This window comes from Copadichromis virginalis, linkage group LG4 (assembly GCF_057382275.1).
Source record: "Copadichromis virginalis isolate Kocher_CV1m ecotype Utaka linkage group LG4, C_Virginalis_male_GT1.1, whole genome shotgun sequence".
NCBI classification, from domain to species: Eukaryota; Metazoa; Chordata; class Actinopteri; order Cichliformes; family Cichlidae; genus Copadichromis; species Copadichromis virginalis.
In genome coordinates this window covers 32,773,221-32,795,543 of record NC_140621.1, presented here as the reverse complement: position 1 = coordinate 32,795,543, position 22,323 = coordinate 32,773,221, and the positions used below count along the sequence as shown (strand labels likewise).

The window sequence follows — 22,323 nt, the reverse complement described above, 5'->3', positions numbered from 1 at the left end:
AGTGTAGCATCCTGCTAACACGAGCTATTTCAATGTTATTTAAGCTAGTCTTAGCTCATTTGTGTTGGGGGGGGGGGGACTCGAGACAAGAAAATTTTTGATTTGAAGGAGTCTTTCAGCAAAATACAAAATAATAATAATTTAAAAAAAAAAAACAGAAATAGAATGCAAAAACATTCACCACACTGCCACCTTGTGGTGAACGTTTTCATTGGCCTGGAAAATCCACCTGCTTCTACAATTCTTCTTTTTGTTGTAGCTGAAAATTAATTTTTTTATTTCTCATAGGGGAAAAAAAAAAGAAAAAAAAAAAAGAACAAAACAATCTTCAGCTCTGTGGTCCCACTTGATAAAATAAATACTAAATAAATTTATGTGACATAAATAAATAAATTAACTTCAAATAAAAAACGCTTTACATGAACAAATCTACCAAATGTGAACATAACTAGCACGTTAAACACAAAGTCACGGTCTCGTTACACACAAACCATGTTCGTCGTCTTCTTCAGTTTCTCTTTTCTTTCTTTATTTTTTTAACCTATTGCTTGTGGATTATGTTTGCTTTTCTTTGTTTTCCTGTCCTCAGCTTTTCTTGGTTTTTTTTTTTTTTTTAATCCTGTAACTGAAACCACACACAGGAAGCTACAGCTGTGTGAGTGTCGCGGGTCATTTCCTCAGAGTTCATCTTCATCAGAAATGAGCAAATCCACGACAAAGCTACAACATACGTCAGACTGTCGTTCGTTTCCCGATGCCAAACATCGCTCGCCGCACCTCTTTCTCCCGCTCGGAGAAATCTTTTTCGTCAGCACACACGCGTGAGCAGGTAGCACGAAGGCAGCGCTGCGCCGTCTCTACACGCAGATCTCAATGGGCGTGGTCACCAGGATGCGCCCTCTTTCGTTGTTCTCTCTGTTGACTCGCTCGTAGCTGCCGGTGGAGGACGGCGAGCTGTTGGTGGACATGGAGGAGTACTGGGTGTCCATCATGATCCCTCCCTTTGCCGCCACGCAGGCAGGCGACAGGCTCTGTTGCTTCAGTCTGTCCACGAGTACGTCCTCTTCTGATGACGATGAGCTGATGTCCAGAGGAGGCGCGCTACTCGCCAAAGCCCCGCTGCTGCCATTACAGTTCCCGTTCTCGGTATCCAGCATCCAGCACTGGTTGAAGTAACTGAAGACTTCTTTGACAGAGCAGCGGCGATCCTGCTCGATGGAAAGGAGCCTACGAAACATTCGCAAGGCTTCATCGGTGAAGCGGCGCCACTGCGACGGCACGGCGGCGGTCCGACGGCGTTGCCAGCGGACAAACTCCTCGTAGAAGGCATCATTGGGCATGGCCTTCTCCCAGGGGAAGTTTCCTGTCAGCATGCAGAAGAGCAGCACCCCGAATGCCCACACGTCTGTGCTGTAATCCACGCAGAACCCCTCATGTCGGGAAGTGTCGCACAGCTCCGGTGCCGTGTACGGGATGGTTCCGCTCACGCGCTTCACTGGTGATCCGGCGCGTCGTGTCATGCCGAAGTCTGACAGCTTAACCTTTCTGCACTCTCGGTCAAAAATGAGGACGTTCTCGGGTTTGATGTCACGATGCACCAGCTTCTTGCAGTGCAGGTAGTCAAGAGCAATGGCTACCTGGTGCACGCAGCGCTTCGCCACCGCCTCAGGAAGTCCCACCTGAACAGAGAACAAGAGGAGTAGGAGAAGGTCGTGTACATGAAACTGAAGTTTAGGTCCATATAAATGGGACAAAGTTCAGAGGATCTGAATCTTGCTTTAACAAACCTCATACTTACCACTTTCTTACTGGCGCCATGCATCCTGAGAAGCTGCCCACATTGTGTTTTGGGAACTGAACATTACATAACTCATAGAAAAACATGAAACCAGTTGTAGATGACACAATAAAGGTGGTGCTTGCGTTTCCTTTTCCCCTCAAGATAACATCTGCACTTCCTGCGATCTACTATATTAGCAGTAGGTCACGTTAGATTAAATCCCCATTAACTGTGGTAAAAGCTCTTTAACACAGTTTTAGATATAATCTCCCTTTATACAAACACATCTATGTAAATGCTCATCATAGTGACCTTTTACACTGGGCTCATGTTTGGCCAGTGTAAACAGGAAGCAGAGTGCTGGCTGCTGACGACAAGAACACTCATTTCGAGGCAAAACGTGACGTCACGGCATCTACATCTTTTACACCATTTCCCGGGACACAATAGACCAGCATAAAGTACAGACGGGCCAGTTTTTACCATCAGTTTTCAATACAAAACAGATATTCTGGACATAAATTCATACTGATGGATTCACTGGATTCTGTTTGCAGGGTGTAAGGTTCGTTAACTACAGACGGGAATTTACAGAATGTCTTTTTAAGGTCGTCTCATTTAGGTCTTGGCACTATAAAAACCTCTTTAGCAAACACATAAAATATTTCTCTCTGACGGCCTTTTATTTTAATAATGCTTTACATTTTAGTCTGTGAATTTTCGTGTTTTGGCACAAAAAGAGGACCCCGAGCGCTGTCGGGACTGAATGCCAATGTGTAATTTGCAGCATGTATGCAGCTGGGGCTTTTCAGTTTCAAGGAGGATTAAGGGATAATCATCTGGATTATTTGAATAAACCTACATCAAATATAGAAACCATCCATCCACTCAGATTTCTTATCCAGGTCTGGATCGTGTCGGCAGCAGTCGGCCACCCCTGCTGTGCTTCTCACTCTTCCAGGGGAATATTGAGGTGTTCTCAATACAACTTGGGTCTGCCCGGCATCTCCTCCCAGTCGGACATGTCTGAAACGCCTGACCTGGCTCCTTAGGATTTGGAGCAGCTTATTTGTTAAACTACAGGAATGGCTAAGCTCTCACCTGTGGAGGGATGATGTCAAACAGATCTCCCGCCTGCGCGTACTCCTGAGCAAAGATGTAGTAGTCGTCGGTTTCGAAGGCGATCCCGTACATGTTGATGATGAACGGGCAGGGCGACAGGTAGAGGGAGATGCTGTACTCTCTCAGGAAGCTCTTCAGCTTGGTGGTCTTTTTCTTCAGAAACTTTAGCGCCATTTTCGTGCCTGAAAACGAGGACAGGACCGGTTACATAACCTCCAGTCTCACTCCTCCTTTCTTGTTCTTTTGCACCCCATTAAAGTGTTTAGGGATTTATTTCACAGCTGTCTAATTGCTTCCAAGAAACTTAATTAAAACAATTTGATGAATAATTAAAATCTCGACAGAGTCAAATCCTGATGATTTATGCTTTAAGTATTTAAAATCCTCTGCTGCAGTAGTTATATTTGCACTGTGTGAGCAGGATGACGCTGCTTTCATGTTTAAAGTTTTGCAGAAAGCGTCGTTTACAGATGGAAATGTAATGTAAAACTTGCACGACAGCACGTTGTCTTCAGCCGCCTCACCTCCGCTCAGTGGCCGAGAACAAGAGAAGCACCGAGGGGACATGAATTCCCAGGACTAATCTGATAATCTGAACGCTGAGGGGAAAACCCCCCAGACAATAACCTGGACGGCTGCCATGTCTGCTTATAATTTCCCCTCCAACAGGCAGCGTGTCAGCAGAGACTTCTCCAATACCACCGGATCAGCTCTCCTAAAGTGCTTTGTGCTTCTTACAGCATCCAGCCACTTTAGAAAGGTCGAGGGGGATTTTCTGTTAGTCGGTGACACGGTTTAAAAAGAAATAAATTAAAAGGTATTCTTGGTAGCAACACTTTGTGCCACCACAGACTGTACAGAAAAGATCAACAGAATCTAACCACAGTTCGTGAGATTGTCATGATCCATGAAACAGCTATTTGAGAAAATGTTCATTCTCTCAAAGGTCTTTCCATCATATCTAAAATAATTTAAAGAGTCATATTTACAAAGATGTCCACTGGAGGTCTTTCACAAGCACCGTCCATCCTTTTACTCTGCCAACCTATCCTGATGCATTTGAAGGAAGTAAATGAATTGATAAGAACTCAAACAGCAGTTAAATATGATAAAGTGCTAGCTTAAACATAAAAATGTGTTCTTGTTTGCAGTGTATTATTTCATTACTTTGATAAGAGAAAATGTTACTAGACTTTAAAAAAAAAAAACCCTTTTTATTTCACTTTAAATGGGTTTGCAGATGTTTAATTGCAGTGAACACCAAACCCAATAACCAGCAGGTTGTCTAGTAACATTACTACAGGACTGAAGTATAATAAATGCAGCTTCCTGGCTGTGCAGCGCCAACATGTCTGATTTGCACCGATTCCAACAACAGCAGGTCGTCTGCAGGAATTTCATCATGTTTAGTTGCTTTGTAAAAGATCCTGATGGCTAAGCTGCAAAAATAAACAACATCTGTTCAGGGAGACTCGGCTGATTCCTGTTGAGCTACGACTGAGAGTTTTAGAGCAGAAACTAAATATAACCTATATTTAGGGCGAAATAAATCTACCCCACTGAACAATCGAGTCCCTGAACAAAACATCAAAGATGTTGGGGTTGTTTTCCTCTGAAACCGTGACTTACTTACAGTTTTACATAACAACAAACTCATCATCAGGTAAATATACTGCTCATGTAAATATAAACCTATTGTTTTGGCAACTGGCGATTTAAAAAACAGATGTTCTATAACCTAATCTAAGTTTCTAGTTTGTCACTATCACACTGAAATATACCTTCTCATTTTGAATCTCTGCTTACATACTTTACTATTCAATCTATGTAAGTGAGTCAGTCCAATATAGCTAGCACATTTTTGAAAATAAATATTATAATAATACATAGAAAATAATGTTAATAGAATTTGCCATATTATTCAAATCTCAAACCACTGATAGAAAAACATTTTTTAAGACTTTATTAGACTATTATGTCTAATGTTATTTAACTGTGATTAAAATTATAAGTAAATAATTCATAACTGGCATCAGTTACACATTTCCAGATACATCCAGTTCAAAATAATCCTTATTTATTTTATACTTGTGCAGCCATCACTTCATCCTTTCACTGAAACCAACCACTTCTACTCTGATTGGCCGTGTTACCGTATTTTTATCTCATTTGACTTTAACTGCTCAAAGTTTGATCTAAAAAAATAAAATAAAATAAAGAACAAAAAAAGAATAAATGAATAAAATTTTTAACGATCCACTTCGGTAAACTGTCAGAACTTTGCTATTGTGATAAGATTAAATTAACAAGCTTTGACATATCACAGATTCATTTACACCATCAGTACTTATACATACGAAATACAGAAAAATAAAAACAATGATTGACATACTCAAATTTCAAATTCATCAAAAAGGATGACAAAGAGAAACAGACATTTGAATTGAATTAATAAGATATTGTGAAAACAACCTTTTAAGGTTTTAATTGAGTTTTAACTTCGAAATACAAAATGCATTTCAGACTGCATGTGACTGCTTAAAATGTCGCTAAAGGGATAAAAAAAACTCGCAAGTTCTACACATGTCGCAGAAACATCTGGGGATGAAACACTTGAGTTTGTTCATTTAAAAAAAAGAAAGTAAAAAGGTTAAATGTTATACCTTCAGTCCATCCATTTCCACAGGTAGCCTGATTTTCTGCTCCACACTGAAGGTCAGATAATTTAAGCTACACTTATTAACGGCTCTGGGAAGAAGCTGGCGGTTCACTACCAAATTATGAAACCAAAAGGTATATAACATTTTTTATAAATCCATTAACGGCACACCTCAAATGGCTTGAAAAGGTCACCATTTGTCACTCCAAGAGTCTGCTGCTACTTGAAATAGGCAGTGAAGCAGAGGCTTTGTGACTCCATAAAAAAAAAGACTATTAAGAGGCTGAGAACAGATGGGCAACAATTTGGATTTTAATGTGAAAAGGTTAAACAGATTTTCAGTCAGTTAAGTGGTGAATTGAGGCAGTTTGGATCTCGACCTGGGCTAAAAATCCCTGCAAGAAAGCGACCTCCAGTACCTCCAATTTGGCTTTTTTGAAAGTAAACACTTCAGTCGTGAGCAGAAGTACTTTACCTTCACAAACACGCCGTCATCTGACTCGAGAGCTGCTTTCATATTAGACTGTGTTATTACTCTGAGTCACAAAACAGGGCCACAAATGAGGACAACATCTCATTTCCTGCAAGTGCAACCCTGCAGATCTGCTTATTTTGTGGGCAAATGAATTTCTCAGAAAATCTCCTCTCCCCAGAAGAAGCGATGGATCTGAATTTCAAAAAGAAAACTGTCTTCATGGGCTTTACCTTCTGGTTCATTTTTCCTCTTATGCAAGATGAGGATGAAACAGATGTGAAAAAAAAAAGGAGGAAATTTACTTACATGGAAAAAAGATCATAGCCATCTTTCTGGCTAAAAACAACCATCATGGCATTTATTAGCTACAGCTAGCTAGCCAATGAAACTAATGATAATTTATTTAATTGACACTACATCATGAAGTTAATGCTAATGCAGATCCCAAACTAAAAAGCCATTTGAATTAGGAAATTCAAATATATTCCATTTACTGTTTTGTTATTTTTATTTATTGAAAAGCTTTTGGTATTTTTGTTCAATAAAATTTAGACAAAAATACCAAGAAGTTAATAAATGCAAGTACAACTGACTATTAACCCCAAGAGCAAGAAAACAAACAAAAACAAACAAAAACCTTTACATTATTAATTTGTCTTAAAAATTATTGTAAATGGATTTGTTTTAAAATGACACTGAGTTACTTGATCACTACAGGCAGCTGCCCAGAGTACCAACATGGGTACACCATTTAAAAGCTTTTCCTTGTGCTCTATGCAATTTGTATTTTGGAAAACAAAATAAATAAAAATTCAGATACTTTGCCATTTAGAGTCTGTTGACAGGAACCCCCCCCCCCCCAACAACCTGTTCTTCCATATTTCACTGTTACTACCAATATGGTCGTGTTTTATGGTAAGAATGCAAAAATTTACTTAATATATAAAAAAAAAAAAAACAGAAACATTTATTAGTCGAAATTATATTTAAAGTGATTTCTTTAAAATTTATGGCCACCAGGATTTTATGTTTGTCTTGTTTGAAATGTGGTAAACTTGCATCAACCAGTTGTTTATTTTGGTTTGTTCTGTAGATATTAATACAATTTTTTGTTCTTTACAGTAGCAGCCACAGTTAATACCTCTGATTTTGTGGATGACCAGGTCCACCTTTCCATAGGTGCCCTTTCCCAGCTCACGGATGATCTCATAGTACTTGTTGATGTCCAGTTTTTCCAGATTCTGTGCAGCAATCAGCTGGAGCTCCTCCAGGATGTCGATGGAGGCACGGGAGCCATGAGGCAAGGAGTTCATATTGGTTAAAGGGACGGGGCAAGGGGGGCCGAGGGCTGGTCTGGAGATGGATTTTCCTGGAGAGCAGGAAGGAAGACGAGGTTTACTGTGAGGGAACTTATCCACCCATGGCTGCATTCCTAAACTATACACCACTGCTTTGCAAAGCATATCTTGTACTGCATGTGTGTACTGTACTGGTATCAAAGGGAAAGTGAAAACGCTTTGAGTCCAGGCCAGTGAACCGTTATGTAATCTTTACACTGTGTTCTTACTTTGAGAAAATATAGTTTCTAAGATCACAGCTCCTCATAGCAATAAAGAGCATAATCGAAGAACAAAAGGTGGGAATTTTTCTATCAAAGCCCATTTAATATATGCAGATGCAGACAGAGGTTCGTTATTCACACAGCTCAGTTACCTTCAAAGTCTAAACAGAAACTAAAATTGGCACAAATAATGCATCAGACACAAATTCACGTTGTATTCAGTATACAAAAGACACAAAATGATGCAAGTTTGGTAAATGAAGGTAAATTAGCATCCTTGCAAGATTAAAATGTTTATATAGATGATATAGATGTCTCTCCTTCCTGTTAAAAGGTAGTTCTTAGTTGCCAAGTGTTTGTTTAAAAAAAAATGATCTAATTATCTGGTTCTCTAATAATATTTTAGGACATTTGCTTTAGATTATAAAGGGTTTTAACTCTTACATAACTAGCTTTGTATAGATAATACTGATAATGGAAAAAGCACCACGTGTCATTACTACAGCCACAAGGTTAAAACAGAAAATCTCCCTGCACCGAAGTTCTGTTTCTACTTTATTCTATTTGTGTTAAATAAAACTAGAACTTCAGTCGCCGAGCAGCAAACTTTTTTGTTAACCTTGTGCAAAGACATCCAAGTTGAATAGCTTTGGGTGAGATAGGCGATATAACCCCGGCACAACGTCTTGATGCTGACTGATGAAAGAAAATGAAGAAAATTAATTGAACGAGTCCATCCCTGAGAGCAGAGAAGTGTTACTATTTGTAGGGCTGATCCTCTGCAGCTGATTAACGATCTTTCCACATTAACGAACGTCTAATTCCGAACTGACGTGTTTCTTCTCCGTCACGCCTGCTGCCATTCACTCAGCCAATCTGTCTCGCCTTCCGGCTCCTTCTGCTGCCGAGGGGAACCAAGCAACACTTCAGATCTCTGGATGAATGCGGAGACTTCACAGCCCTGATGGCCCAGCAGAATTGCACCATGTCTCATTAACAGGGATGAGAAAGTGTTGAAGGAGACGGGATGCTAGCCACATCCTGTGTTTCGGGTCCATCTGTCCCCACTTGGCTCCCATCTACAGTGTGAGTGTGCACGATGGGGAAATGTGTACGAGAAACTCAAGTAACGCGTGTGAAAACAATGAACCCAAACAACAACAGAGTATGGTCCGCTTGGAAAAAACACAGTGAGAGTAAAACTGTGATTTGAGTAAATAAAAGCCTATTAATGCAGATTTACTTTACTGAAACAAATGCAGCACGTGAACCGGGACGTTTATTTTTTTTTAATGTCACTGATCTCAGCTTCAGTGTTTGCAGTGTACTCAAGCTGGATTAAACAACAGCCTTTATTAACCCAACACTTCCTGCTGCTTCACAGGGTGGTTTTTATTGTGGAAAAAAACAAACAAACAAAAAACAAAAAAAAACAAAAACAAAAAACCACAACAACAACCCACAGGAAAAAATGTTTTTCTGAGAATTTAATGTCATATTTTTTTTTCTGTTCATTTTTGAAAGACGCCGACTTGTCTGCAACTGCTCACCAAGTGGTAGTGAAACTGTAAAAACAGACCATTTACCTTCAAAGTAAAAGTCATCCTGTGAGCATGACTCAAAAGGCGCAACTTACTTTGAAAGTTGAGCCTTTGAAGGTCTCCGGTTTGCACTGACCGCTCAGCGTAAACGTTGAGTGTTTGTAGGTGAGTCGGGTTCTTCCACGTTCCACCGAGTTGTTTGTTACATGAATAGAACTTTTCATGTAACGTGTCTCGTTTCTTCAGCTTTCAATTGTCCAATCATATAAACGACACCGAACAAGAGTTGAGAACAGAACACGATTTTTGGCAAGTTTTTCCATGGGCTCAACCCACATACTCAACTCTGCTGCTCAACCCATGACTGTGGGTTGAGCAGCAGCTGTGGGTACATATGCGGCACCGTTCAAGGGGAAATAAACAGGCTTTCCAACTGTATGAAATTTATTATCAAACAGTATTGTTACAGCAACATTTTACTTTTGGTGTGAATTTAGTCTCATAGCCTACTTACATCTTACACAACTATGTTTTATGTCTTTGCCTCCAAATCTCAGTAATGCATCAATCTGTTACACACAGAAAAACTCAAACTGACATCAGTGATGAATATCTTGAATTTTTAAGCTAACAGTATAAGTCTGGCTGTGCTTTGAACAAAATGTAGTATTTAACTGTGCTTGTTGTTTCTTCAGAACCTCTGTTACTGCTAAATAAAGCAGGACTGGCATGTTCAAAACTGAAACCCTGACATGCTGAAAACACTGCGTTAAAAAACAGTGAAAGGAAGCCGTGAGCTCGGCTGTGTTGGAGTGACAGCGGAGGATGGAAATGGCCCTCGAAATAAACAGTATGTGCTGAGCATTAAAGTACGACAAGCTGATAAAAATGAGGACTCAGCTGAACCCAAAGGAGCCAACTGGCTGTCTATCACCGGTCCTCTCAGCATCCCTCTGACAAGGTCAATAAAGCACAGAAAGGATGAGACAGCCTGAGAGTGTTTAGAGCTGCAAACAGACACACTCGGGCATCTCAATTTTACATGCTAGATACGTAGGTAGATTTTTAATTAAAATTCGAGCCCTTTTCAAAATAATGGCCGTTTTCTTGCACAGTCTTTCTGCTCAGCCAGCAGTACAGTTCACAGGGTCAGAGCGAGGGCCCAGTAAATGAACACGAGACCAGATGCACAAAGAGAACGAAGCATCTCACCTCTGCTTTCAGGATGATCAAATAATGCCAGGAGGAGCACTTTGCGCCTCCCTTCTTTGTTCGTGTGTCAAACACATTTTCACAGCACAAAGAGACACTGCAGAGACCTTTTGTTAAAGGACAGTAAATGTTTTTTCCACACACCTGTTCTGTTTCAGACTTTCATTTGGAGCATTAAAGGAGCCCAGAAAACCATTGTTATTACTGACACTGCTGCTATTATGTGAAACCAAATCATTCTTTTAAATAACAAGTACTCCATGTACAAGCTTGCATCAGACAAAAGAACCAAAACAACAAAAACCCACCACAGTAATCTCCTAATTTTTGGGAAAACTGCTCTTATCTATGCTTTATACTGTTAGTTTTTGTCCTTTTCTGGACTTTGTCTTGACTTTAGATTACTGGACTCTATTATCCATAATCCTCCATTATACTGTTAGCTAGTACTGCTCATGGGAGCAATACTAGCAATAAACATTAAAGTCACCTCCTTTGTATTTTCACTAAAAATTAGCCCACTAAAATTTAAGAAGAAAAAAAAATCATGTTAATTAAATCATGTACTTGATTTCTGGGCTCAATGATTCATTAATTCAGGTCTGCTGATTTCCTAGAAACTTTGTGAGAATTTAGAAAACTAAAACCTGGCAACAACAAGTCGAATGATGTCACCAAATGACCAAATATGAATGCTGGTCTTCTACAAAAGACGCATTTTGTTGTCAGATCAAGCAGAGAACTCACCATCCTTTTACTTTCTATCGTTACGTTTACCTAACCATAGCAACTTTGACATATATGCATTAATTATGTTTCACCCTCGGTGTCTTCCTGCTATCCGGGCGTGAACACTTCCTCACGTGCTCTCACACTGAAGTCCTATCAAACAGCCCGGAGATGAAAGGAGTCACAACCACCGCTAATTAGGTGTAACGTTTTTTAGCTGCAGCTCCCGGCGCTCCCGCTAAGTCTAAGGGGTAACTGCTCCCCCAAGGGCATCAAGGAGCCATGTCTGCCTCTGATGAGCGGCGCGAGACCGCCTTCCCATCATTCTTTCAGTCGGTAAACAAAGCCCGGCTGGAATTCAACCAGTCTGCTTTACGTCTGTTATGCCCTGATAAGGTTACCTGTCTTTTGCGCCGCTTGGCAGGTGGGTGCAGTCCAACGGTGAGAGCGCCTGTTGATGGAAAGCTGGAGTGGCACAGAGTCAGAAAGCTGTGAGTTTTAATGACCTTTGATTTTCCTGCAGCAACAGCAGCAGCAAGGTGGCACAGCTGCCATGGCTACAGCCTGACGATGCTTTGTGTTTCTAGCGGTTCCCTGCAGAACTCGAGCTTCTCTTGGACTGCCAAAATGTCACACTCTTGTTTCTAATAATGTCTCGTTCACAGTAAAACAAACCGACTACATTTATTGAAGGGTCTGGTTTCAATGCTGGGAATGCTGGAGCTTGTAGAGAGTGCCAGAGTTTTAACTGGGACACATGGTTGATGTTTGAGTCCATAGGTACATTTAGTTTGCATAGGGACAGATTTAAAGCTGAAATTTCTTCTTCGTTTTAGGATTTGTTCCTGAACTCAAAGATCCACAAAACCTGAGCCAAAGACAAAGTCAGAAGCTTCCTTCTGTGTTTTCTAAGGTGTAATCTAAAGAGTAATCCGAGGAGACCACTGATCACTTACAAGAAGAATAGTATTGCCGCTGTGACGATGAGTAAACCTGACAAACTCGACAGAAGTGCTGAGTAATGGTCTCCCGGTGCCGCAGGAAAAACAGCCTCTGCCACCTCGTGTGTGTTCAGGCCAGCATCGACTTGCAAAACATCGGCACCCAATTAATCATTTGTAATGTGAAATCAATGCGTCACCAGGCTGAAAAAATATTTATGAACAAAGGCTGCCATCTTACTCTATGCCTTCCTCCCGACAAAAATCTTTCATACCTCAGAGAGTTTCCAAAAACAAGAGGGGAAAAAAAAATGACCTATTCAGGGATGATTTGGACATAAAAGACAAAAGAAGAACTGATGTCTGCTTCGTGAACGTCTGGTGAAACAGCAGCATCATGACTTTCTCCAGATTTCTCCAGCTATTGATGGGCTGGAATGAAATTTGGTGCACATATCCAAGATGTCTGTAGGATGAATCCTAACGCCTTTGCTGAGCTGCTGACTGTTCACATAAGGTTAACATTTGTGCTCAAACACACTAAACGAACAGGCCAAACACTTGAAAAGACCCCTGAGCTTTAGATGACCTCCTTCACAGTCTGAAGAATCTTTTATGTCTTATACATTTAAAGATTTCAAGGTATTTACTAACAATTATAACATAAACCACCACAGTGGTTTTCTTTTTGTACCCAGTACACTCAAAAGAGCAAGAACATTTTTTTGAAAGCGCACCGCTACACATATCTACAGTTATTAACCTTTAGGACCTCTTAGGTTTTTGCTTTACTTTGAGCTCCACTAGTACAATTTATATGTTTATCTGAGCAGAGATTCGTTTTTATAAGTCTGCAACGTTCAATGTAATTCAGTTTTCTTTATCTAGCACCAAATAACAACAACAGTTGCCTCAAGGTGCTAAATATTGTAAGGTAAAGACCAGAGGCGTAATTTCCAGGGGGGGTTATGACCCCCCCCCCCCCCCCCCAATTATCCGACTCAACCAAAATAACCCCCCCAATAAAATTATGAATTATCTTGCATATATAGGCTGTTGATTTTCTTTACTCATTTCAGGTATTACCAGCAAAATAGTTGCATGTTTAATCATTTGGGAATTTAGCTAGATTTGTTTATTTATTTAGACAGACATCTTGACCCCCCCCCCAATGTTCAACACAAAGTTACGCCGATGGTAAAGACCCTAGAATAACACAGAGAAACCCCAACAATCAGACTAAGCCCTATGAGACAAGGACTTTGGCGAAAGTGACAAGGACAAACTCCCTTTTAACAGGAAGAAACGTCTGGCAGAACCAGGAACAGGGAGGGGCGGCCATCTGCCACGGTCGGTTGGAGGTGAGGTGTCATTGAGTGCCAAAAACTGTCAGGACTATCGATGTCCACCTTGTGCTCCCCCTGTGGTGCTGAAATTTATGTCACTCCAACACAAGTGGATAAATACCTGTTGGTTACTCCTCCAACTCTGAAGTTGAGAACATAAAACAAGAACTTTTGGTGATAATTTCTCAGTTTTGTAAGACTTTCTCCAAATGTTATCGTTCACTATTACTCAGGGCCTTTGAACTGCACTACTATAGTAAATGTAATAAATGAATAAATAAAGATTTGTCTTATTCTTCTAAACTTCGTTGTACAAACTATTCCGTTTTTGGAAGTTTGAATAATTCTAATCTATTGAAGAAAAAGCCTGCAGTTCTATTAAGACTCACATCAGCCCCATGTGCACGTTATATCAATAAATGTTAGCATGCTAACATGCTAAATAAAGCAGTTACAAGTACAGAACATAAACCCACTTAGCGCAGTGGGTATGTTACAGGTTTGATGTTAGCCTTCATCTCTAAAATACTCTTTGCCTAAGTGGAGCATTAAAGTGTATGGGATTTATGCTAGAGGGGGATTTTAATATTTCCTGCTACAGTCAGTGACTTTAATCCTATCTGGAGAGCATGTGAAGGATTCTGACTGCTGTCAAAGTAACAATTCATAAAATAATCCCAATCTAAATCCCACCATGAGTTTTTAAAAAGTGGATTAGAACATGGAAGAAGAAAAAGATCTGATGGAAGCACCAATGAGCAGGTCTATTTAGCCAATAATATGGTGACAGGAAGAAATTAAATCTGTTGTTAAATTAAAGAAGAGCAATACCATCATGTAACTTATTAATATGTCGCAGCAGATGGTTTGTTACTCACAACCATCTGGTGGAATTAATCTTGGAATCTTATTGGGGGAAAAAAAGGTAGACATTTAAAAAAAAATATATTAAGAAACAAGAAAAAAAAATACTTTGGAAAAATACTTGATCTGATTGTTTGTTAGCCTATGACAAACAAATAACCACAACTAAGTGATAAAGTAAAGTCTCGCTGAATTTTTTAAAAAGCTTTCAGTTAACTTTTCGTTCAGTAACGAGATATCCTCCACTTCCGATATAACTGATGCTACAGAGGCCTATAATAAAGTTGGATGACTGGTTGGTTAATTAGTGATTGGCGAAGCCCATCCCTGGTGGATTCTTTGGTGATGACTTGGTAACAGTCTCAACAGCACACCAGAGGCTGCCTCCATCTGACGCCAGGCGTTCTCTTTTCAAAGATTTCTAAATAGGTTTAGAGGTGTATTTTCTTTATTTTGGTTGTTTCTGATGAATATCCATATCTCTCACATTGTTTTGCCAGTTCTCTATGAGAATTTAGCAATGGCAGACTTCTAATCGCTAACTAGTGTGACTACACTGAAAGTGCCCAGTTCTAAAGTCCTTGACATATCTTTCAGGCAGCGTGAACACCCAAGTTTGTCAATGTGATAACTCGGGACCCAGATCATGCAGGATTTCAACATTCATACCGTAGATGCAGCTACTAAAAGGTCAATTTCTTTTTAAACATCACCACAGATTTTCACATTTATACGATAGGTGCATCTACTAGGAGGTTGAGGAATAGCATGTGTCAGTATTTTTATAGTTTTATTCTTTGTTTGGAGAGAGATCAAGCACAAAAACAAAAATACCAAATTATCTGCTTTTTAAGGTGTCAAAGCTCTTATTATGTGTTCTGAGTAAAGCTTTACAAGCCTTTTTAATGGAGGACCTTGTTCCACTTTAAAGACAAAAAAATAGAAGACAATCTGAAGACAAACTCAAGTTCTCAAAACGAAATGTTTGGTATTTACCAGCACAAGCAGAGAGCATGAACCCTGACAGAATGACTGATAATAACCTCGGTCTTGCAATGTTCAGAATCCAGGACCAGACGAAACACGTGGGATTTGAGATGCGACAGTCTGGCAGCTTAACTGTCTGAGCTAATGTACTTAAAATAGGCATAAAAAGCTTTCCATAAAGAGAATAATGGCTTCACTTAAGGAGAAGGTGATTAATAATGTGCCATTTTGAAAAACAACAACAACAGTTTAGTTTTTCTGCCACTGCCTATAGCTATTTCACAGTGACCAAAGTATGTTTGGGGTGACCAAAAAATTTATTTTTAAAAATACATTTTAGGCCGTCTCCTTGAGCCTTTTCTCAACAGACAGAATAACTAAAGTCTTTACAGTGATCAATAACGCAAGCAATCATTAGCAGCAGCCTTGGGCTTTTCTTGTGTTTACCGTATATTTTATTAATGCTACAAAAAAGCTTCAGTTTGAGCTCTAATGGGCTGAAATGTCTTCTGGTTGCTGTTGGTCATCAGTCATTGTCTGTCAAGCTGAGTCCACTGAACTCTGTGAACCGACAGGTCCAATCAATCAACTAAAAGAAAACAGCCAATCAGTGTAAGAAAATGGTGACTTTTTGCCATTACTGATGACCCTTCCTCTCAGTTCACAACCTGTAAGCTTTTTATTGCCATAAATTGACTATTTTAGGAACAAATGCCATACATTTGATGGTTCACGCTAAGCATGTCGACTTGCTTCTGTCAGGTATGACTGTAAACGGAGTAATCTGGGAGTTTGGGCTTTTGGTAACAAAAGATAAACATGAATTATTGCTGTGAGACACTGTGAATGTCACAGCTTTTAAAAATCTCAATTCTTCTTTTTAGAGCAGAAGAATGACAGTTTCATTATCACCTATTCCACCCAGAGAAGATCTCACCAGGGCAGATGATGAACAACACTTCATAAAAACATTTTTAACGCGACAATAACTGATTATTTAAATAAGGAAGTGATTGTCAGGTTATCTGCAGCTCAAACAAAAATACCCATCACAACGTGTCAAGATTTCCTCTAACACAAATCTAGGAACAAATTTCATTTGTAAAAAGACATTTTTGCCATCTGACTCTATATTGAAGATATAAAGAATAACATGATACATAAATTTTTTGAATACATAAGCACAGCAAACGAGCCCTGTGGGCATGGCAAAAACCGTGTGTACAGTGGGTTCTTGCTACTATATAGATACCGTTCACGGTAATATCGATACAATGTTAGGCAATGATAAGAAAATCAAATATCACGATAGAATATGGGTAAAACGCGCATGCGCAGTGCCTTTGTTTTCATGCGCACATGGCAGAAAGAGCATGGCGGCGACGGAGAATGAGAAGGGCGAAAGTGGATCGTTGAATGAAACGGATGATCCAGAATTTGTTTGTAAAAATGTTGCAACTTCAGTCGAACTGGTTTGGCTTTTGTCCGTCAGATACACACCAAAGCACATTTTTTGGTAGAGCATGCTAGCGGGCCGCCGTTATTACCGAACCGATTTAATTTGGTACGCGGCGCTTAAAAATCTGTCAAAAAAATGTTTCAGTACGACTTTGCTAAGCTACGAAGCCGCACAGCTTGATGGATTGTCGGAGCATTACAGCTACTGTAGCCTCGTGGAGTGATACGTACTGTGCTTCAACATAATGTTACCGTATTGTGTGTGTATAAGCTCTTTTAAGTTTAAAGTTGTGGAGTCTCACATGCATTATATCGTCAGTTATATAGTTATCGCAAATTTTCAAATATATATCGTGATAAATGTTTTTGGCCATATTGCCCTGCCCTAATACAGATTATAATTACTGAAAAGATGACCAACCACTTACATAACTAATAAATGACACTGCTTCTAAAAATGTCAACTTATCACCTGGTTTCAGTTTCTCTAATCTGAGGATTTACTACATTTCTTTTGTTGTATATAAAATCCTGAAATAATCATTTCAGCTTTTAGATTTTTGGCTTTTGGTTATGACAAAAGGAATAATATAAAGACCCACACCTGACAGCTATGAGCTAAAACCACACACTATTTATAAAAGACAGATGTAACCACTGTGGTTATCACTAATTGGGTTCTGGACTCTGCATTTTGCTCTTTGCTCGTTGACATTAGAACATGGATGATTTTGGACATTTACGTGGGGTCTGTGGGGATTGACTCACTTTTAGAGAAGCCTCAAGTGGTTGCTAGTGAAACTGCAGATTTTCTTGCCTCTTGGCTAAAACTCCAAACAGCACTGATCATCTCATAACAATTGCACATGTCCAGGTCTGCTACATTTTACACAACGAGTAAAGAGTCATTTGGAAGACGAGTACCTACTGACTGAAAGATGTACAAACCACATCCTCGGCACCTTCAGACATCAGTAAAGACCAGATGTCTACTTCAGTGATGCCACAAAAAGTATGGGTGAGATCAGTTTGAAATCATACAGAAATATTACTAAAGCTAAAGAGTTTTCATCCTCCCTCGGACTTATCCCTTTATCAGCCCTGGAAAGTGCTGACTCTTCCCCTCTCTGTGCTGGTTGTTGTTGGCCTTTCAGCTCCATCCTCAGTCATTCAGCTCACCGCCACTGATCTAATGTTAACGTGTGAACTGTTGTTCTTTAAATCTGCTCACTGAGAAGCAACAAAACCGGAGAGATTACTTCTGCCCCGTGAGCAGCTCGTCCCTCTGGAAATGTTTGCAGAAGTCAGACTGCATCACGCCAGCCGTCACGGCGCTGGAGTTCAGCGTCCTCTTGTGCGGCGGCCTCCGGCGAGGCTCGGCCGTCCGCTCCCACGGCGCTCACGGAGCTGTGCAGCACATCAAAGCAGCCGGCTTTAACCGGCTCGACCTACATCGCCTGCGAACACTGAGGCTTTGTCCCTGCGCGCTCAGCAGCGCATCACTGGGCGCTCTCCTTTACTGCCAAAGCATTTCGGCTGCTGCGATCCCCACGCAACAGAAGGCAGCGGTACACTCTTTGTCTGATTTAATCTCACATTCTCTAACCGTCTTCCTCCTGCCTGCCGAGGAGATGTGCATGGTTTTATTTTCACGTCTCCTCTGCAGGGCTGAACTAACAAATATTTCTGTGAAATAAAATATTATGGGCTGTGTGGTGCAGGCCATCCAGGAAGTTTATGCTGCAGCTTCTGTGAAAAGAAAATCTAGTGTTTTATTCACCATCTGTGTCTGAATGCTAGTGCTCAGGTTTATGTTTGTAGTTTGCTATGAAAGCTCACCAGGTTTAGCTGATGTATGCACTCTGCACTCTTATCTCAATATTCTGGCTCCAAATAAGTGTGAAGTCCAAAAATCTATGGCAGTGACTACATCCATGTTTTAAAGTCCTTGTTGTAACAACACAAACACTCAAAGCTCATTCACGTGGGGCTACTTTGTCAATGAAACCTTAAATAGTTTTATCAATACCCATAAGAGGTTTAATAACGCCCTGAATAAGGGTGTTGGTTGTGTTTGTGTTTGTCTGTACAAACATACAAACAAAACCAGAAAGAAGAAATCCTGTCATCTGAGAAGCTAAAAGCGACATGAAAGAAGCAGCTTGTAGCCCATGAGTGGATGAAGGTGTGGAACTGGCACTCAAGAACTCCTGCGCTCTGGACTTCAGGTTCCACAGGGGGCTTTCATCGTGCTTCGGACAGAAGAAGCTGAGACAAAAGAGACAATTTTAGGGATTCGATTGTCGCAAAATTCCTTTCTGCGACAGCACCACGAATCACCGCCACTTCCATTTCAATCATCTCCAAGTGCCAGCCAGCCGCTTCAGTGTTTCGTTTGCAAAAGGTGAGGGAGCGTGTCCTGTAAACCTTTAAGCGACCAATCAGCTTGAGTTAGCAGCACGCTAGCGTTTTACAGGTAAAATCAGCGTCACCAAAAGTGTCCCTTTGTTTATATTTGGACATATGATTGAGGCTATGCTTGTGAAAGTAGGCGTAAATTATTTTTTAAGCAGTTTGGCGTCTCGTGTTGAGCTGCAGCCAATTATATATCCACTACTAGTAACAAGACGTGGCTATTAATCCCACAAAGTTTCAGATTCCTCTAAACTCGATGGATTTATGGGAGCCAGAGCGAGGCGATGAAGGAGCCCTCAGCAGGGAGGATGCAGACAAAAAATAAACTTTGCACGAAAATACCGATAAGCATCAGCATCAAAGTCAACACACTGGTGAACCTTTGTCATCTGAGATGCTGAATTCTTAGGGTTTAGCAAGCCTGTCCAATTTTTGCATGAAAAAAAAAATCTAAAATGTCAGAACCAGAACCACGTCTGATGATTAATCACCTTCCATTAACACCATAAATCCCCATGTCTGTATCCCTGATGCAGATCTGGAGTCAGTAACACTGTTTACAGACACTCAGACATAAAAACTGCAGCACAAAGAGATCAACTATGGATGTGATCTGCAGACACAAAGCGTGCATGCATTATATCCATGACAGCGTGCAGCACATGAGCATGTCTGTGGCGAGAAATCTGCTCTGTAAATGTAGAGGGAGGAAAGTCAATACCAGAGATTGTAGCTCTGAGACAATAGCTTCACAGCAGCTCTATTGTTCTGCTCAGGTTGGGTGAACTTTGTTTTAGATTTACAGCTGTATATTTAGAATACATTGTTTTCAGAGTGCAAAGCCCAATATAGTGCCCGTGCATAGACACACAACAGCCGTGGAGTGTTGTGCTTTTGCCTCAGAGCAGTGAGGCATCACTTTCAAGCTGAATCTGAGCTTTAAATGCTTGAAAAGACACACCGAGCAGCGTTTCGTAAGCTGTTAACTGGTTTTACTGGGAGAAAAACGAAATCTTCTCCTACCGTTGACAAAGTGCTGGAAGCTGTCAGTCCATTCAGACAACGTTCGGATCCTTCAGCGACTCAGGAGACCGGCTGGGAGTGAAGGCTCTGCGGGGACCGGCTGCTGTCTGTCACCGTGCATCCGCCGTGGTCTGTCTCCCGAGCCCCTCTCTATTGTCTCCGCACTCGGCCGGCGGCCCCGCCCACCGCCTCTGACCTCCAATCAGAGCACAGAGCGTCAGTGACGCCTTCCCGGATTGCAGGAATTTACACGTTAGACCGAATTAAAATTCAGATGTAAAACTGTCAACAGTAGTGGTTTACAATACTGCAAATTTTTGTATAAATCGCCGATACCATTATCAATACGTTTAACCTATAAAGGCACTTTTTACAGACCACTAAATCAGTGAGATTTGTATTTTCCATAATAATTAGTTAATAGAATAAAACAACATTTCAGCTTTTCATCTATTTTGAAACTGTTTTTTTGGAGACCTGGAATGTGCCTGTCTCTAAAACACTTGGGTCAACTTCTGTTAATGAAATGTGCTATAGGCTATAAATAAAATACATATGGTGGGTAGCACAAAAAAGTTCAGACATTTTATAGTGCATGTTTAAGCTATATTTTTTTAAATGTAATTTTAAAATATTTTTAAAACTAAAAAATATATATTTATTGCAATTTTGTGTGCTACATACTGAACTTTTAGCATAAAAACAAACTATCCATCCTATTGTCAGTCATCCAGGTCATTGTAGTTTGAGGAGAAAGGCATCTGGACCTCTTTAAGTTTCTTGAAGACATTTCACCTCTTGTCCAAGAAGCTTCTTCAGTTCCGGGAGAAATTGGTGGAGAGTCCCAGATTTTTAAGCGGAGTGGCCCTAATCATGAAAATGCACAGAAAATAAGATCAGACACTAACTAGGGAGAATCAGAAGGACAAACGGAACAATGTTGTCATCCCTTATGTAGTGGTTTATCAGAGAAACTCAGGAGAGTCTTCTTCAAACACGACATCCCAGTCTACTTCAGACCCAGCCACACAATCAGACAAAAACTGGTTCATCCCCAATACAAAACTCGCAAAAACAAACTTAACAACGTAGTGTATGCTGTACAGGGTAGTGAGGAGTGCTCAGGCTTCTACATTAGAGAGTCCAAACAGCCACTTAGAAGAGCCACCTCGACACGACAAGGCTCAGCTGTATATCTGCATCTGAAGGACAAAGGTCACTCTTTCGAGGATGCCACTGTTCACAGAAAGAAGCCATTTATGTCCACTGTGAACGACCATCTTTGAACAGAGGGGGCGGTTTACGACACCAACTGTCTGTATCTATAATCCAGTTTTGAGATTTGATCTTAGTAAGTCACATAATAGGGTGGGGCTAGGTCTCACAATGGGTTCACCTGAAACCTTGGCTGGTTGTGACCCACACCCGTTTTCACACCTTGGCTCGTGTGGTTAGGTAGTGGAACAATAGGGGGTCCACAATCCTCTTAGGGACACTCCCAAAAGGATTTAAAAATCTGGTAGCTCAGCTACCAGCAAAGACTCCACACAGAAGTCTAAATCAAGCTGCAAACGCAACTACTAATTATGTTTCCACCAGAGGGCGCTATAGCCGCGGCACGTAATACATCAGTGTTAGCTACAAAAATGAGCTGAGATGAATACTTATTTAAAAAAATCGAATTTAGACGCTCAAAAATTGGCTTCCAGTTTATCCCACGTCCATGAATGCAGCACGAAAGGAAAGCAGAGCAGGCGTTAGCACGGAGAAACGTGCAGCTGTGGCTCAGATGCAGTTTGAAATTAATGAGGGTTAGGGTTAGGGTTATGAATAGGTGTGAGTATCGGCTTGTGCTTTTATTACCTCCTTCAGACAGAAAAAGGTTAAAGAAAACAGCCTGTCGAGAAGATATCAACGAGACTTAAGTGTGCTTTTAAAAAAGTAATGACTCGTTGATGGTGTTTAGATGTTTTATTTCTGCAGTGGGAAATGTAAGTGAATGATCATGGAAATTTTTCTTTCGTTTGTTGTGGTAAAGGCTGTAAAAACAGCTACTCTTGACCTGATCAGGCTCTCTGTGGGCTACAGTCAGCTGTTAGTGCAGGGTAATTGGAGGATTTAAAAAATATTCAAAATGCAAAAAAACCCCTAAACTGGCGTTTTAAAATCCAAAATCAATCACCAGAGAACGATGCTGTCTATTAGGAGTC

The 22,323-nt window shown here is 40.5% G+C and overlaps 1 protein-coding gene across 1 annotated transcript; it reads right to left on the bottom strand.

Moving 5' to 3' along the window:
• Window positions 1-590: 590 nt before the first annotated feature.
• On the bottom strand, window positions 591-20,287 carry unm_sa1261 (un-named sa1261). The gene is made up of 4 exons (XM_085454989.1): window positions 20,114-20,287; window positions 7,178-7,405; window positions 2,882-3,084; window positions 591-1,679 (listed from the first exon to the last, which is right to left on the bottom strand). Exons 2-4 carry the CDS (start codon window positions 7,347-7,349, stop codon window positions 858-860), a joined length of 1,197 nt encoding a protein of 398 aa, XP_085311115.1. The 5' UTR covers window positions 7,350-7,405; window positions 20,114-20,287; the 3' UTR covers window positions 591-857.
• Window positions 20,288-22,323: the final 2,036 nt, after the last annotated feature.

Excerpts from the sequence above, each read along its gene's own strand:
- unm_sa1261 (XM_085454989.1), bottom strand. The coding sequence starts at position 7,349 with ATGAACTCCTTGCCTCATGGCTCCCGTGCCTCCATCGACATCCTGGAG. Across the intron at positions 3,085-7,177 it reads GGTCATCCACAAAATCAGAG|GCACGAAAATGGCGCTAAAG; the intron begins GTATTAACTGTG and ends CCTCGTTTTCAG. Across the intron at positions 1,680-2,881 it reads TTGACATCATCCCTCCACAG|GTGGGACTTCCTGAGGCGGT; the intron begins GTGAGAGCTTAG and ends TTCTCTGTTCAG.